The sequence below is a fragment of the Haemorhous mexicanus genome, chromosome 6 (genome assembly GCF_027477595.1).
Source record: "Haemorhous mexicanus isolate bHaeMex1 chromosome 6, bHaeMex1.pri, whole genome shotgun sequence".
NCBI lineage: Eukaryota > Metazoa > Chordata > Aves > Passeriformes > Fringillidae > Haemorhous > Haemorhous mexicanus.
Genome location: NC_082346.1, coordinates 17,344,010 through 17,359,287, shown reverse-complemented (window position 1 = coordinate 17,359,287; position 15,278 = coordinate 17,344,010). Strand labels below are relative to the sequence as shown.

The 15,278-nt window shown below is 44.9% G+C and overlaps 1 protein-coding gene across 6 annotated transcripts in view; it reads right to left on the bottom strand.

Moving 5' to 3' along the window:
- The window catches only part of OSBPL5 (oxysterol binding protein like 5), a 173,143-nt gene that overhangs the window by 125,442 nt on the left and 32,423 nt on the right, over positions 1–15,278 (bottom strand). The window contains exon 1 of one of the 6 annotated variants that reach the window (XM_059849013.1): positions 9,616–10,078. The exons of 1 other annotated variant lie outside the window; for it this stretch is intronic. Coding sequence is in view for 2 of the 5 variants with exons in the window: in XM_059849011.1 (XP_059704994.1) it covers positions 8,491–8,586 (96 nt within the window). In the remaining 3 variants the exon portion in view is untranslated. Of the gene's footprint in view, positions 1–659; positions 683–8,490; positions 8,772–8,975; positions 9,124–9,615; positions 10,079–15,278 lie in introns of those variants that run through there. 4 more of the 6 variants (XM_059849017.1, XM_059849011.1, XM_059849010.1 and 1 more) reach the window with 4 other exon arrangements.

Below are 15,278 nucleotides of genomic sequence, written 5' to 3'. Positions count from 1 at the left end.
TCAAACAGCAGAGCAGCCAGCAATGGGCAGCTCATGCTGCTTGTTAAACACTTCTGGCCCCAAAACACTGCATTTCTTCTCCACTTAACTTTTCTAAGGTCCGCTTCCAAATCAGCCTGAAGAAAATATTGTTTTACTGACTTCAGTAAAATAAACCTTTTTCTTACTTCCCATGCTGTTTCATTTCCTGGTACTCAAAGCTAAATGCCACAGATATTTACAGTACTGGGAGTCTCATCTGTAGCTCATCTAAGACAGCCTCACTGAGCCAACAGCTCACAATGCAGTGGGACTGCCCATTAAAAACACTACGGGATAATTCCAGGCTTCCTATGGGCACCATCTATGTGTACAGCTCAGCTCATTTTCTACTCATTATTAAAAGCTACTCTGTTTAACTCACCATTTAATTTTGATGTTAAATGAAAGCAAAAAGCATGACAAAAGAATGGGAGCGAATAAAAAAGAAAGAAAGAAGATGTACCTGAAAACTTCCTAGTAGCTTCCTCCAGAGAGCAAACAGGCATACTGTGGCTGGAACTGGGCCAGCAGACAATGCCAAATAACCCCAAGAAGAGATCAGAACCTCTCCCTGCCCTCATAACAGAACCCTGTAGGCCAACACAGGAAAATAAATAAAACCCAACCCCAAAACTTACTTTGTTATTTTTCCGGTGCAGACAGAGGTACAGAGGTGCAAGCAATCTCCCCACAGCTACAGGAGGCCTGTGATGGAAGCAGGAACTAACACTGATCTCCTGATTTCAAAGCCAAATGCCCTAACCACAAAATTATCCTACTTGCATTGCCTCAGCCTGTCTCATCCAGAAGAACCAAATTACTGGAGAAGAGAAGGAGGGAGAGAAAGGAAGAAAACAGAAGGTTTATCAGGAATATTTCTGGTCCACCTGGGAGCAAACACTGCTTACATTGGTCCCCTGTAGCTGCACTCCAATCAATTTAGAACAATGGTATGAAGCTTAGTGCTCAAAATACTCAGCTTTCTGATAGTTCAAGCAAGGCTGACACAGACCTTCTCTTAAAGCAAGAAAAAGGCCCATATTGCTTAATGCTTTTTATACAGGGGGCCTGGAATGCTCAAGAGATTTAATAATTCACACACTGCCTTTCCCCAGAGGTTCACATCTAGCTCAGATCACAAGTGTCAAGTACAGTCACAAGCACTCTTGACAGACTTTGAGAGTTAAGAGCACGGCACAAGTGCAACTCCCAGGAGTTAAGCACTTGTATGGGAAAAGATCAACTTGGCAGCAGTCCAAGCAGGACAGCAAGGGAAGCCAGTGCAGGAAAGACTGCACAGAAGTGGTGTCTTGGACCTCGGGGTACAGAGGTGAATAAATGAGGGAACATGCTTTGGTTTTCCCCTTAACAGCTTCAACTTCCAAGGACACAATGAAATCCTGCCCCAGATAAAACACTTTTATCCACATGGAGAGGCAGCGTGTGCTTACAGCAGTTCCAAGTTAGAAGTGGCACAAAAGATGCCATTCTCAATAGCATCAAATATGCCAAGACAGTGAGCTGGTGTGTTTTCAAATGGGGTACATAATTCTGCTCACCTTGTGATTTGCTCAGGCTCTCAAATAAGGCCAATGGAGAGAAGTAACAGCACAAGGTGCTGCAGCTCCGGCACGGGAACAGCAGCAGGGGCGGGTGCGGGTGGATGGCAGAGAGCTGGGCGCGCCCACTCAACCTGCCCGGGACTTGAGATGTTGCAACTTGCTCCGAGCAGAAAAGAGCAGCAAACCACGGCTTTCTCTGCAGTGTGGGCAAAGCACAGAGGGAGCAGAGCCTCGGGGGAGCCATGCTACACTGCAGTGCCTTCAGAGCCGCAATGGCATTGGCTGTGTGTGCCCCTGCCTGTGTAGCTCCAGGCTTGGCTGGAGGGTGCAATCTGGGTCTTCACTCTATTTCCACAGCCATTTTCACTTGGAGTGCCTGCTGATTCCTTTCATAAACTGCTACATCCCTGAGGTACAAGGGCAGAAAACTCTTCTAGCAAAACCTGGGAGTCAGCAATAGAGCGGGGGAAATAAATTATTAAGGACCACATTGGGGCAGGTTTTCTTTCTTTCTGTCTCAAGGAAAACTTAAATCACTTCTTCCTTCCCCCATTGTGGCTATGGTAATAACACACAACTATTCATTATCCTCATCTTAACTAGAAAAGCCTCTTTCAATTTAGCACTTAATATAATTACAGTAAATTAAACAGTGTCTAGAAAAAGTCTTACCTTTTCACAGCTATTATCTTACCTCTATGAAACTCTATCAGTTAAAGTGAAGATAGCTATTAAACAATAAGGGTTTGTAGCTATTCAGTGAGTAGAAAAGTGAGATGTTCAGTGGAAAATTTTTCAAAATCTATTTCTAAATTCAATACCACATCTCCAAGGGAAAATGGGAGAATCTCATTAATGGTATTGCAATGTCCCTCTTGCATTGCAGAGATAGTACTTGAACACCAATTCTCTGTTCACTTTCCTTCACCTCAACAGTTTCTTTTTTTAATATGAGGGAAAAAAAAGTCTGCCTTTTATAAAATCACAAGGTAAATTATTGCCTTTGTGTACTTTCAGCAAAAGCTCTCTCTGGCTAGTGATACATCATTAATGTGATTTCTCCAAGAGACATACAGGATAAAAAGCACTTGGCTGCCATGAAGTCCATGGGAAAACACACAGACTTCAAGAGGGCCACGATAAACAAAAAATAAAAGCCATAAATTTCCACACTGGTATTCTTAAAAAAAAAAAAAAAAAAAAAAAAAAAAGACAAAGCATCAACAACAGGTACTCAGGAGAGGCATTTAGTAAATGGTCGTTCTGTGTTCTCCTAAATAAATCAAATGCTGGGCTTGGTAATACTTGGAGTGATATTAGAAGCATTATTTTTAACACAACATCAGGAATAAAATATTAAGTAGGAAATATCTTTAATGTATTGTTTTTCAACAATTGGGAGAACATTAGTAATAATTAGCAGCCAGCACTGGAAGTGCTCCCTGCTAACTGTGCATCTTGTGGATAACAGCAAGTCTTATGTTAACACAATGATGTCAGCTGACAGCAGCTTTATGGCAGAGAAAAGCATATTGTGCATTTCTGGGAAAAAGAACCTTTGGTGTTGTGGGGATTATTATGGTTAAATTGCTTCTGAGTCACAGTCTGTTATTGCTCAATGTTTCTCACTTGGTCCCTACCTACCTACCTCTTATTTCCTCATGGGCATGCACCTGTTCAAAGAGAATAAAACTGCCACTGTTCACCCACTGTCTTAGCTCTTTCAGACAAGTTATTCAGTATCTTTCTTACATAATGAGACTGTTTTTATTTATATTACAGAACAGCCCAGCAAAATCCAAGACAACACTGCTCTAAATAATGTGTGGATTTCCAATAAGAGACCTTGGCACCAGAGAACACAATCCAGGCACAGAGAGGATGAAAAAGCATGAAAAGCTGATACTGACACACCCCTGGCCATGTACCTTCTCAGGGAACTGAAAAATGAGAGACCCTGCACTACACTTCTCAGATATACTCATGGCTAGGAGATCCTCCCAGCTTCTCAGCACACCTCACCCTCTTGGAAAAGAAAGCTTTCAGCACCTACGCTGAGGGATTCCACAAGCCAGAACTTGAACACCAGCTTGGGAAAAACTAGGTTAGAAGCCTGACAGTCTAGGCTTGGTTTAAGCAGCCTCCAGCCTTGTCCACAAATGGAGCTCCCCAAGTCTACTGCAATGCATAGATGTAGGAATAAATGAGTGCAGGTATTAATAAATGACTGCAGGTGTGCCAAGGTGCCTCCCACGACCTGGAGTCCAGAGAGAAATTCAGGCAGTAACAGCAGTTTGATTACAGGCAACAAAGCCTGGGTGGTTCATCAGTCAAGAAAAAAAAAAAAAAAAACCAACCCAAAACAACCATGTGAAACAAACAAAAAACAAAACCAAAAAACCTCACAACACCAAAAAACATGTTCAACAGCCAAGAAGTAGGGCCTTTATTTGCATCCACTGAACCTGAATTAAAACAAAACAAAAAAAAACCTCCACATGGTTATATACATTCTATCTCCTCTTGAATGAGAAAGGTTACAAAGGCAGAGTAGGACAAAGAGGCTGGGGCAAATGAAAGCTGTCAAAATAGAAAGAAGAAAATCTACTATAAACGAAACTGAAAAATACAAACACTTTGTATTTCATATCTAACACCTGTGTCCTGCTCTAGATTACAATAATAGAGCTCCATGGAAGGCAGTTTAAATTACTGCCTTGCCCACTAATGTTGTAATTTGTACTGTGCATTCAGTGCCCACTGAAAGCCTTCATAGTCCAAGTAAGGATTTACAAATTTACAAAAAAAAAAAAAAAAATACTGTTTAGACCTGAACTGTCTGACCCACACGCGAAAGAAAATGAAATTATCTGCAAATCCAGATTACTTCCCTTAGTAAGGTAAAGGAAAAAAAAATAACTCACTGCATCAGCAACTGTCAGGCTTGCAGGAGTGCAAAAGGCTCTTTTTCAAGGCAAGACAGAAAGAAAAAACATAAAGATTCATCTTATAATGTGGAAATCTTTTATTTGCATCCATGCCAGGAGCTTGCCAGAATAACCACTCTGATGGAACATTAATTCCAGTGGCAATTTCACATTCACATTTCAGGGATTTTACAGATGAGCCAGCAACAGCTCCCCGAATGAACTGTGCAATGTTTGATAAAGTGTATAAAGGCCTTGGTCACCTCCTACTTCTACATAAAAGTGATTCTCTCCTGATGCTGAAGTCATAGCAAAAAGAGATAGTGCAAAAATATCAAAACAATGACACAAAAGAAATTTAAACTGTTCTTTTCATTCTGCAAAGATTATTCACAATGATCAATAGTTATCCACACCATGCAATGGAGCAGAATTCCCTTCCTCTCCTCATTGGGACATGGCAATTTATTGCTGTGAGGAGAGAATTCCCTGTCATTTTAACCTGAGAAAAGAGCAAATCAATTAAAAAATGCAGTGCTAGCATAGGCTTTCCACTCTCAACTGGCATCAGACAACACAGGTAAGAAAAGGCAAGCTACCTCTGCAGCACTGAAGGTGGGATGGAACAATGACACTACGACAGTTGTCTGCCACAAAATGCATTGGCATGAAAATTAAAGTACCTTTCAGAGCAATCTCATGATTTTGCTGAGAGAAAAACTGAAGGAGGGCTATCAGGACGCTGCTGTTGTGCCTGAAGCGCTGGGACGCAGAAGGACCGAGCTCACATTTAAGCTTTGCACTCAACACAGAACGAGACATCGCATCCCTCGATGCCTCTCTGCCACATCTGATAGATTAGCAGCAAGTCTGCTTTTATCTGGGTTTCTGCTGATCGATTTAGACAGCACACCCTTCAGGACTCTACTACAGCAGCCTTCCAGTTTGGGAATACACACAAAATAGCTATTACATTATTCCTTGGGGGTACAATTTCGCATTGATCGATTCACTGACAGATTAGATAGGATGAAGCAGGCAAGCCCCATGGTGAGTTTCCCCCCTCCCCCCCTCACAAGGAGAGCTGCACGCATGCCAGTTTATTGAGGATTTCTCTTTTGCCTGTAGCTGGTTAATTTTTCACTGATGCTATAACCATGCGAATGGTAACTGGGTTGCCAAAACACTCAAACTCATACAGCCCTGCAGTCAATTCCCAGTAAGCTGAAGCTTGGCATGGAGTTTAACCAAACACATAGAAAAACTACTATCAAGAAAACTGCCAGCACAGTAAAGTTATTGATATTGGAACAGAGCACAGGCCTCAGTGGCACACTGCAAAAGGAAAGCCCAGGTATACAGCTGGCTGTTTATTAAACAAGGACGAGAATTGAGCCTTTTCAATTCAGACTTTGATTTATATACCTATAAATCCTTCAGTGTGAAAGGAGTGTAAAGGAAAAAATGGCACAACTTCAACTGCAGCTCTACAAACACTACAGAAAACTGAGACTAAAGAACAAGGGATATGCCCATCGTTTTTATGCAGCTTGAAAGAAATTTAAAAACACCACCACACAAGCAGCTGGACTATTCTAACCTTCTAACCTTAATCCCCCTTTCACATCACTCTCCTTCTGTGATGGGCAGAAACAATTTACAGATAACTCTAACTAGCCTGCTGTTAGCTTCTTCCAGTTTTGCAGAATATTCCCCTTTAATCCCTTGATCTTTTTGTGTTACACAGAGGCATATATAGTACCTAGAGCCTGATGCAAGCACAACACTCCCACGCCTTGAGCAGAAAAAGAGTATTCTAATAATTAAGAAATGTGGAAACCTGGGCAGTGTCCTGGGAGGACACTGCTCCTTAGTCCTCTACAGAGGCTCAGCTGCTACTTATCAAAAGGGTGTTTTTCAGGATGGTTGTCTCCTTCCCCCTTCATTGCAGGACCAGAAAGAGCCACAGTGGTGGGGAGGAGCTGGGACGAAGGCAGAAACTGTGATTTAGACATAACCCTGTACAATTAAATGCACCACAACCACACAGCTCCAAAATGAGAGCTGAGGAACACCTGGGAGGAGTTTGCTCAGTCTCAAAATGCTTGATGCTCTAAAGCACATCATTAACACCAGCAGTGACAGTCAGCAGCCTGCATGAGGAGTGAGCAAGCCCAGACCCACACTGAGACATGCTGGCAGAGCAGGTCACTGTCATTCCTGCCCAAACCCATGTGTATTTAGCATTTGGATTGTTCCCATTCCCTGAGCTGCTTCTTGTGTTTCCTTTACCTTAGTAACCACAGCAGGCATGCTCTAACACCTACAACGTGCTGCCAGAGACATCTCATGTTGAGGAGTGGAGGCGTGAGGAGCAGCATTTCTGGCTGAGAAAACACTGTGCTGTTAATGCTCCAAAGGCAGGGAGGTCAGGAGAAAAAATACTAAATGCAGCTTTTCCCCCAAATAAAACAGGAGATCAAATAGCACAAATCTGTGCAGTTGCAGAGGGAGGTCTGTGCTCTGCAGCTCAGAAGCAGCAGGGCCCTGCTGACACACTTCAGGGCAGTTTCATTTTTACCTCTTCAGCCCCAGATCCAGCACTAAAAGACCTTCAGCAGTGGCAACACTGACAATCTCACAATTGCCTAAAGCAGATAACAGCTCCCTTGGACATGAAGTGAGTCTAACCCAATTCAGATTAGCTTAACTGAAATTTGTTATGATCTATGAACATAACAAGAATTAGTCGAGTCTCAGTTTTGCTCTGAGCACGGCACACTGATTTCAAACACTGCACACTACAGATTAGAGGAATGGCCTTTCCCCAGAGATATCCTGGATTCCAAACCACAGCACTGTATCAGACACAGAGCCATTTTTCTCCTGCTGTAGCCAAGAAAGCACCTTGAGAAATATCTAATCCAGTAATGGAAACTGAACCACCTGTACTCTACAAGCCTCCCTCCCACTCACCTGATGAATCAGTGTTGCAATAAAGCACATGAAAATTAAATTAAGCACCATGAAAAGATTAGAGCAGTAAATCTGCCTTTCAGTTACTTTCATGCATCACTGTGATTAAATCATTCCTTAGGTTCACATTGTCCTCTTCAAACCAAAATAGGCACTGGGCAGGACTATGGCCTGTATTTTCTCCCTTGAATCAGAGAGCTGCTGTCTGTACCTCCATCAATAGTGCCACAAAGCAACCCCTGGAGCTGAATCTGACTCCCTTGCTGCCCCCAGGTCCTTTTGGCCCAGCTCTGTCCCCCTCCTTGCCCGGCCAGGGTGGGGATACTGCCAGGGTCACTACCATCCTACTGGGAACTGCCCAGCTGAGAGCACCCATTCTCCTCTTTGGGGAAGAGAACTTAGTACACACAGAGCCTGGCTTGAGGCTTCTGTCTCTCCCTCCCCACTCACACCTTTTTGGAAACTTGCTGTCAAGGAGGAAAGGTGGCAGCTGGGGACACATCTAGTGCAATGGCTGTTCTCTGCTGTACAGACATTGCTGAATACTGTTGCTATCTCCAACATCAGTGCAAAGAGGGGGAAGGAATATTTTGACAACAAAGATACTGCTGCACCTGGATGGAGTGAGGAGGTTGCTACACAGTTTAAAGAACTTTCCCCCTCACTTATGTTAAACAATTGTTTCACACTACAATGCTCTAGGTTTGCATAGCACTTGAAAAATATGGTTTCTGATCCAACAGTCACATGTGCTTATGTGTTTATTTCTCTAGGAACGCTGCCTTGCTTCACTTAGTGCAAGCTACAAGCATTTCCAAACTCAGGTTTCCAAAATCTAGTTTTTAGAGAGCAACACCTATGGTCTCCACCATGGTATCTGTACAGGCCCTAAAGGAAAGGTAATTACTATTGTCAATTAAATGTAGCCAATTAGTAACAGCGCAGTCTCCTTACTAGTTCCTCACCATGCTGGAAGAAGTACATTAGAAATGCGTTCCACCTACCAGATATGCCCACATGTCTAAAGAAATCAGGTCTCCTTGACAGCACGCCATCCCACACGCCACACCGGCCGCTTGCTGGCCCCCCAGCCCTGCCATGCCGAGAAGTCGGGGGGCAAGGGGTTCCACCCCACAGCTCCCGTCGCCAAACCCCAAAAGGCACACGTAGAAACGGCGCCGCACAAAGCACGGGCACAGGCGGCAGGTTACCCTCCCAGAGCTGCCAGCGCTCAGACCTCGCTGAAATCACGCCGCCCGCAAGGCAACTCTGGGGTACCACGTTATACTTAAAAATAGCCAGCCTGGCAGCGCGGGGGACAGGAAGAACAGCTACCACGGGAGGCGGGGGAATGGATTTATTGGAATAATTTAGGGCGGGGAGGGGGGGTGGTATTTGCTTTTATAGGGTATTTTGGGGAGGATAGCTTCGGGGATTCAGGGGAGGACGTGGCTTCTTGGGGGAGGTGGGGATGTCCGGTGCGTCTTACCTGGCCGGGGCGGCCGAGCCCCCGCGCGGTGCCGCGCTCAGCACGCCGCGCCCCGCCGCCGCCGCATCGCCGGGACACGCGTGGGACGGGAGCGGGGACACGCGTGGGCCCCGCCGAGCCGCTCCCCCGGCGGCACGGAAAGCGCGCAGCGCCGGGCCGCGGCCGGACAGCTGCTCGGGGGAGGCGGCGGCAGGAAATACCAAAAGACTGATCCAACCACGCTAGGGAGAGAGGGAGGGAAAGAGAGGGGGGGAATGGAGAAGAAAAATAGAGGGAGAAAAAATAAAAACGGAGGAGAGGGGAGGAAAAAAAAATGGGGGGAAGGAAATGTGCAAAATCCGGGCGGGATCGGCGCGGAGCGGGCGCGGTGCTCGGCTCCCCGCGGGAGCGCCCCCGGGGAGCGCCTCGGCCTCTCCCGGCCGGAGCTCGGCTCCCTTCGGTTTGTTATTCCCCCCCACACTCCCCGCAGTTTGTGTCTTTCTTCCCCTCGGCACAGCAAGAGCCTGAATCCGAGGCAGAGTAAATAAAGCAAAACCAGCAACCCCTTAAACAAGGATCAGGCGGACCCCCCGGCCAGCAAGCAGCAAGCCATCCCTGGGGTTCACTGACGCCACGCGCGAGATAATGGAGAAAAGCCAACCTGGAGGAATCACCACGCCGAAGCCCTGCAGCTGCAGGAGCACTTTGTCTCAGCATCCAGCCACACGCCTCCGCCGACGCCGTGGCTCAAAGGCGCCCATGCAATATGCAGACCTGACACGCAGCTGGGCACGCTCCCAGCTTCGCCTGTGCATCCAGTGAGAAAAATCAATCCCATGGCAAGCACGGACCCCTAAGCTCCTCCAGACGAGGAGGACAGTCCAATCATCGCATCCCTGGTCTCAGCCTGCCCTTCCCTTCGGGGGAGGCATGACTTTACAGGCAGCAGAGTATCTGGTAAAGCATCACGACAGAAAACGACCCAGCCACACGCATTTAACTGATGCTTCCTCTCTCCTCCACTCTGAGGGTCCCACGGTTCAGCGCTGGACCGAGAACAGGAAGCCAAACAGGACTTCACACCTCCATCCCCATGGGAAGAGGGGTAGCAAAGTTCAAAGGCACCCAAACTTTCTGAAACCAAAAATCACATGAGGGGATAATGTGACCAACATGAGTCTGGCTTGCATCACTAAAGTCTGAATCACCCGTGTACAGCTGAAGCTTTGGTGCAAAATACAGCATGAAGCTCAGACTCATGCTTCTGAAACCAGAAGCATTAAATCATGTGCCTGAAATGCTTTACTACCCCACCCTTCACAGAAAAAGCCAGATCCTTTTTCTCTTTAGTGTGTGCAGGGGCAGAACCAAGACAAAGATCACTAGCTCTGTTGTTCCTCATACTACACAGGAAGCCAGCTTCCAGCACTAAAAAGAACCAACTTATTACTTGAAAAGGTCTCCCAGATCTTAATGAAAAATCCTGAATTCATCCCAAGATGCAAGCTCAGCTTGGACCAGGGCACAATTTCTCTCACTTACTGCCTCCAGCCAACTCCATGGACTACAAGGCTTCACCTTGCATCACTGATATCCACGTACCTAATGCCAGTAGAGGTAGCTGGTTTTCTCCTGGTGAGCTCAACGGGACATAGAGCAGACTGCACTGTACCTAGCTAGGAGTAGAGCATGCTGCTGGAAGGAGAAGTCACCATCCATTTTTGCTCTTTCCTGGAAAGAAACACTATAAACACAGCATAAACAATGAACAGCTCACACAGCCAAAGCTGTCCCTGCTATTCACACAGCCCTTCTCTACCCATTAAATAAGCCCCAGAATCACTTGCATAGGACAGGTAATTCTAAGTTCACCTGTATTTGTTGTGATTTCTGTCATCATCTGCAAGGTATGGAGAGTTGTCATTATTCCAGCCGCTTTCGAGTTGGTTGGGATTTTCACTTAATCCTCACCAAAATTTTGCCCTGAGGTCAAGCCTGTACTGTGCAACGGGGCAGGGCAAGGCTGTACTGTGCAATGGGGCATGGAGATGCCAAGGCCTCTCATCACCCTGGCTCGGGGCACTGCCAGGTTGAGCCATCCTCTTGAAGCATGAAGCACCTCACCCTGCCTCATGCTGCCTTCTCACTCTCCCTGCTGCCTGCGGTCCTGTCAGTTCCAAGGCTCACTGGAGTCCTTTCTGTGTTCTCCACTCTCTTCACCCTTCTGCTTTTCGAGCTGGAGCACTCAAATGCAGCCAGGTAGTTTGCCAGCACCTTGTCTGGTACAAATGGCTTTTTAACAAAAGCATGGACTTGACATTGGTCCACCTGTCTGGATCCAGGCTGGCTTTGTCCCACCATGGCTTCTCAGCTACTTTGGTACAGAGATCTACAGTTTTTAGCACCCTACTTGAATCTTGGTGGGACTTAGAGTTTGCTTCCCAGGGATTTCCATTTTAACATTTTTAAAAACCCTTCTAAAAGTGTTATGTCTAAGATTTATACTAAATTATTTTCTTATCAGGCAATCATTCCTTGATTACTAGGGTTTCATCTGCCACATTGCTACACAACACTCATTTGATAAAAAAACTGAGCATCCAAAATTATTTCTGTCAAAACAGTTAGAGACCCTGATAAAAGATAATACACTAGGTTTTCCTATGTGCTGTAGGACAGTGCATGAGGCATTAGTTATGTCAGTTCAATTGTCAAAATTTTGTCCCTAAACTGGAGAAAATGAGAAAATTTACCTCAGACTGATTCTTTGCATCATGCAGCCATGGCATTTCTCATGGTCCAGGGAGCCATGAACTTGAATTTGCAGTGTCTTCAAACCTTGCACCAGATGGGTCCCCTGACTCTGGGTTAGAGCAATCCATCACTTCCCTGTCTGTCTGTCAAAGCTGGGACCTAGATCTGTTTTCCTCCTTATAAATCCGCCACAGGAATGTGGGGAGTAAGCAATGCAAACACTAATATTTTTAAAGACAATTTTCCACAGCCCTCTAGTGTCTATTCTGTTAACAGCCATTCAGAAAACCCATCTGCTGGTTATGTGCTGTCTGCAGTCCATGCAGATACACCTGAGGTGTGCATAAAACCCTAAGTGGGTAGAGGTAGAGTACAGAGCTCATAACCCAGCTGTGCATTTGGGGTGAGCTTTGCTGTGTCCTAATGCCACCTGAGCTCCCTAGCTTAAAGCCAATTCATCAATGTCCCCCAGATATCACATATCCCTTTGACAGAAGCTCTTTGATGGATGTACCTTGCAGTTAGGGCTGAGGACCCTTCTGGCTTCAGCTGTCCTTTGCAAGAAATCAGCATTCCTTTCAGGGGGTCTGCAGCTGTGGTATTTCCTTTGGGCATTTGCAGTTTTGCAACACTAAGCTTTCCTACCACAGAAAAAAAAATTCTGTCCTGAAAGGGCTTGTAAACTGGTGTGAACTCTATCATAAACAGGGTAACAAAAGCAGCAAAGCACAATAAGCTTTAATTCTACTGCTGGGAGAGTCTAGTCAGCTGTTTCAGCTGTTGTTACTCCAGTCCTAACAATCTAATAATGCAACTCAAAGACCTTAATAGTCAGAACACTGAAAAGCAGTATCTCACATATTTTTATGGCAACCCTTGGAGATGTGCAACAACACAATATCAGTGTTGTCTAGAAATTGTGGTAAATGCAGACAGGCAGGTGAGCAGCAGCAACAGAGAGAGCACTCAGTTCTCTCAGGTCAGCAGCCTGCCTAGGAAATCGTTGCAGTGCTTTCCCTGCATCTTCCTTTTCAATCCTCCACCTTTCACAGCTGCTGAATGAGCTCCTCTTCCCCCAGCAGAGATCAGACCCCCACCTATGTGAACTGTAAATGCATACTCATTTTGCAGAGTCCAGCAGACTTGCATTTTATTCTTTCCTGTATCTCACAACATAGTTACAATAGTTCTACAAGCTCCCCTTCATGACTACATAGTTAAATGCCATAAAAGCCATAAGATATATTTATTGGCCTCTATTAAAATGAAAATGGAGAGGATCATATTTCTATCATTATAATTACTACAATGGCTCTAGAGCCATAACCACATTAATCAGACATCATATGAGTGGTTGTTAGCATTGTAAGATACTTGCCCTTAAGCTCATGGCACATAGTGATACAAGAAGCAGGAAGCTTAAAACAAATGAGTGAAAAAATGTTATTAAACACGGGTCTTTATCATTAGTCATAAGCTTCAACACAGTTGTATACAAATAATGATAAGAAAAAGATCACTTTTACCCGCAAGTGTTTTCCAGTGCAGTGTTCCTTAGCAAAAATATTCAATGTCATAGCTGGATAGAGCAGGAGTTTCTTGTTAACAAATAGTAGTCTGTCTGTTTAGAGCTCTGAAAAAAACATGTTTGTTCATTTTACATCTTGAAAAACAGAGCTGCTGCTAAACCAGGATCCTAATTGCTAGTTTGCTGGAACAGGTCTCTGGAGAAGGTAGTTAGAAAAACCACAACCATCTCCCGGGGAGCCACTGGAGACTGGAGTCCTCTTGTGGCAAAAGGTAGAAAAAAATTTCCAGTGACTGATTACTGCTGAAAGCTGGGACCCAGTAAGAGGTACAGGGAGTATCTACTCTGTAAAGAGCTTTCTGCCACATTGCAGAGCTTAAAAGCAGCAGCATGAAGACCTCGCAGTTGGCAGTGGGCAAGCTTCAAAAGGAGCAGGATGCCACAGTGTTTTGATACTGCAGACTGCTTCTGTTTGCTGTGGTAGCTCCTTTCTGTTAGTGTGTTCACTGCTGAGATGATGTTTCTGACTAGGGTTTTTTTGTTTGGTTGGTTTTTTTTTTTTTTTTTTCTATCTCTGTTAGCAGAGGTAATTTTTCCTGAGTGGTTTGCTAGCAAGAATTTTTTTCCTGGCTAATATATTCACTGAACAGTATCAGAGGTCAGCTCCCATCTTTCTTTCCAGTCTGGCTGAGGTGGGCAGATAACACAATTCTGAGACCTTGTTTAGATCTTGCTGCTCTGTATTCCATCTCCTTTTCTGCTGTGTTGTCTCCTATCTGCAGTAGACCCTATGGTCTGCCTTGAGCTCATTCTAGGAGACATTTCTATGAATGATGGATGTTGGCCATATTAGTGCCATGATCCCTGCCTGGAACCACACTGCAGAAGATGGAGTAAATAAATAACCTGAAAGTCTTTCTATACTCACACACTGTGGTCAGAAAGCTTTCACATGTCCCTGCTTGGGCTTGGGTTACAGCAAAGAGGTTATCTGGCTAGCAGTTTCACCCTGTGAGCCAAGCCTCCAAAGGGCTCATAAGCCTCTCACAGCTTTGGTGGTCCTGCAAACAAGATTTTGAGCTTTCAGGAAAAGTCTCCAGCAGAAGCTTATAGCACAGGCTTCATAGGCAGCTTTAAAGACCTGCCAGTAACAGGATAAAAGATCCCAGCTGCTCTTACCTGGTTTATTTTCTCTATCCAACCCATCAGTTGCTTGGATGGCGCTGTGCTTTCTATAACCTTAACCTCAAGGGTGTTTTTCAGGAATCTAAATACAATGTGATTTCAACTACTTCACCCCAGACCTCATTCCAGGGAAATTGTTTGTGATCTTAGGTATCTTATATTAAACAAGACTTCTAGGGCAGACCTTACTTTCCCTATCCTGTATCCTCACCAATGTAAACTCCTGTCTCAAAGGACTCATTCAGGAATCCCAAACTAAGGTCTGTGTTGGGAAGTAAAACTGTTCCACATACATGAGTCTTGTTATAGCTGGAGTTAAATGATGTTTAGTTGTGACTACCCAAGTTCCTAATTTCTTACTGCTCAGCTGAAGCCAGTTCATATCAAGCACCGTGGAGCTATTTTATTTTTCTCCAAATGTTTAAGCCAGCAAATTAAGCTGAATGCTGCTATTATGGCTTTGGTGTGAAAAATAGATCAAAGAGTTTGGCTGCCATTGATTTGCTCCCACAGGCCTGGCCAGTAACTAACTGCAAGTATCATCTCAGAGATGAGCCCAACATGCTGAGCTGATCTGGTGAGCGAGGTTCTTTCCGCAGCAGGCTGGAAAGCAGCCGAGATATCCAGGATCTGACAAATTGTCCAGTGAAATCTGGGCTAGATTTCAAAACCCTTGATAAGACATGACACAAAACCAATTTGGTATTCAAAAACATTCCAATAGCTCTTGTTGTTGGTCAGTTTTCGAGCTAATTACAAAGCAAGCTAGCTGTTACGAAGTCTTGAAGGACAAAAAAAAAACCCATTAATGTGTATGTAAACATATCCATAAGTAGAATCATAGCATAGTTTGGGTT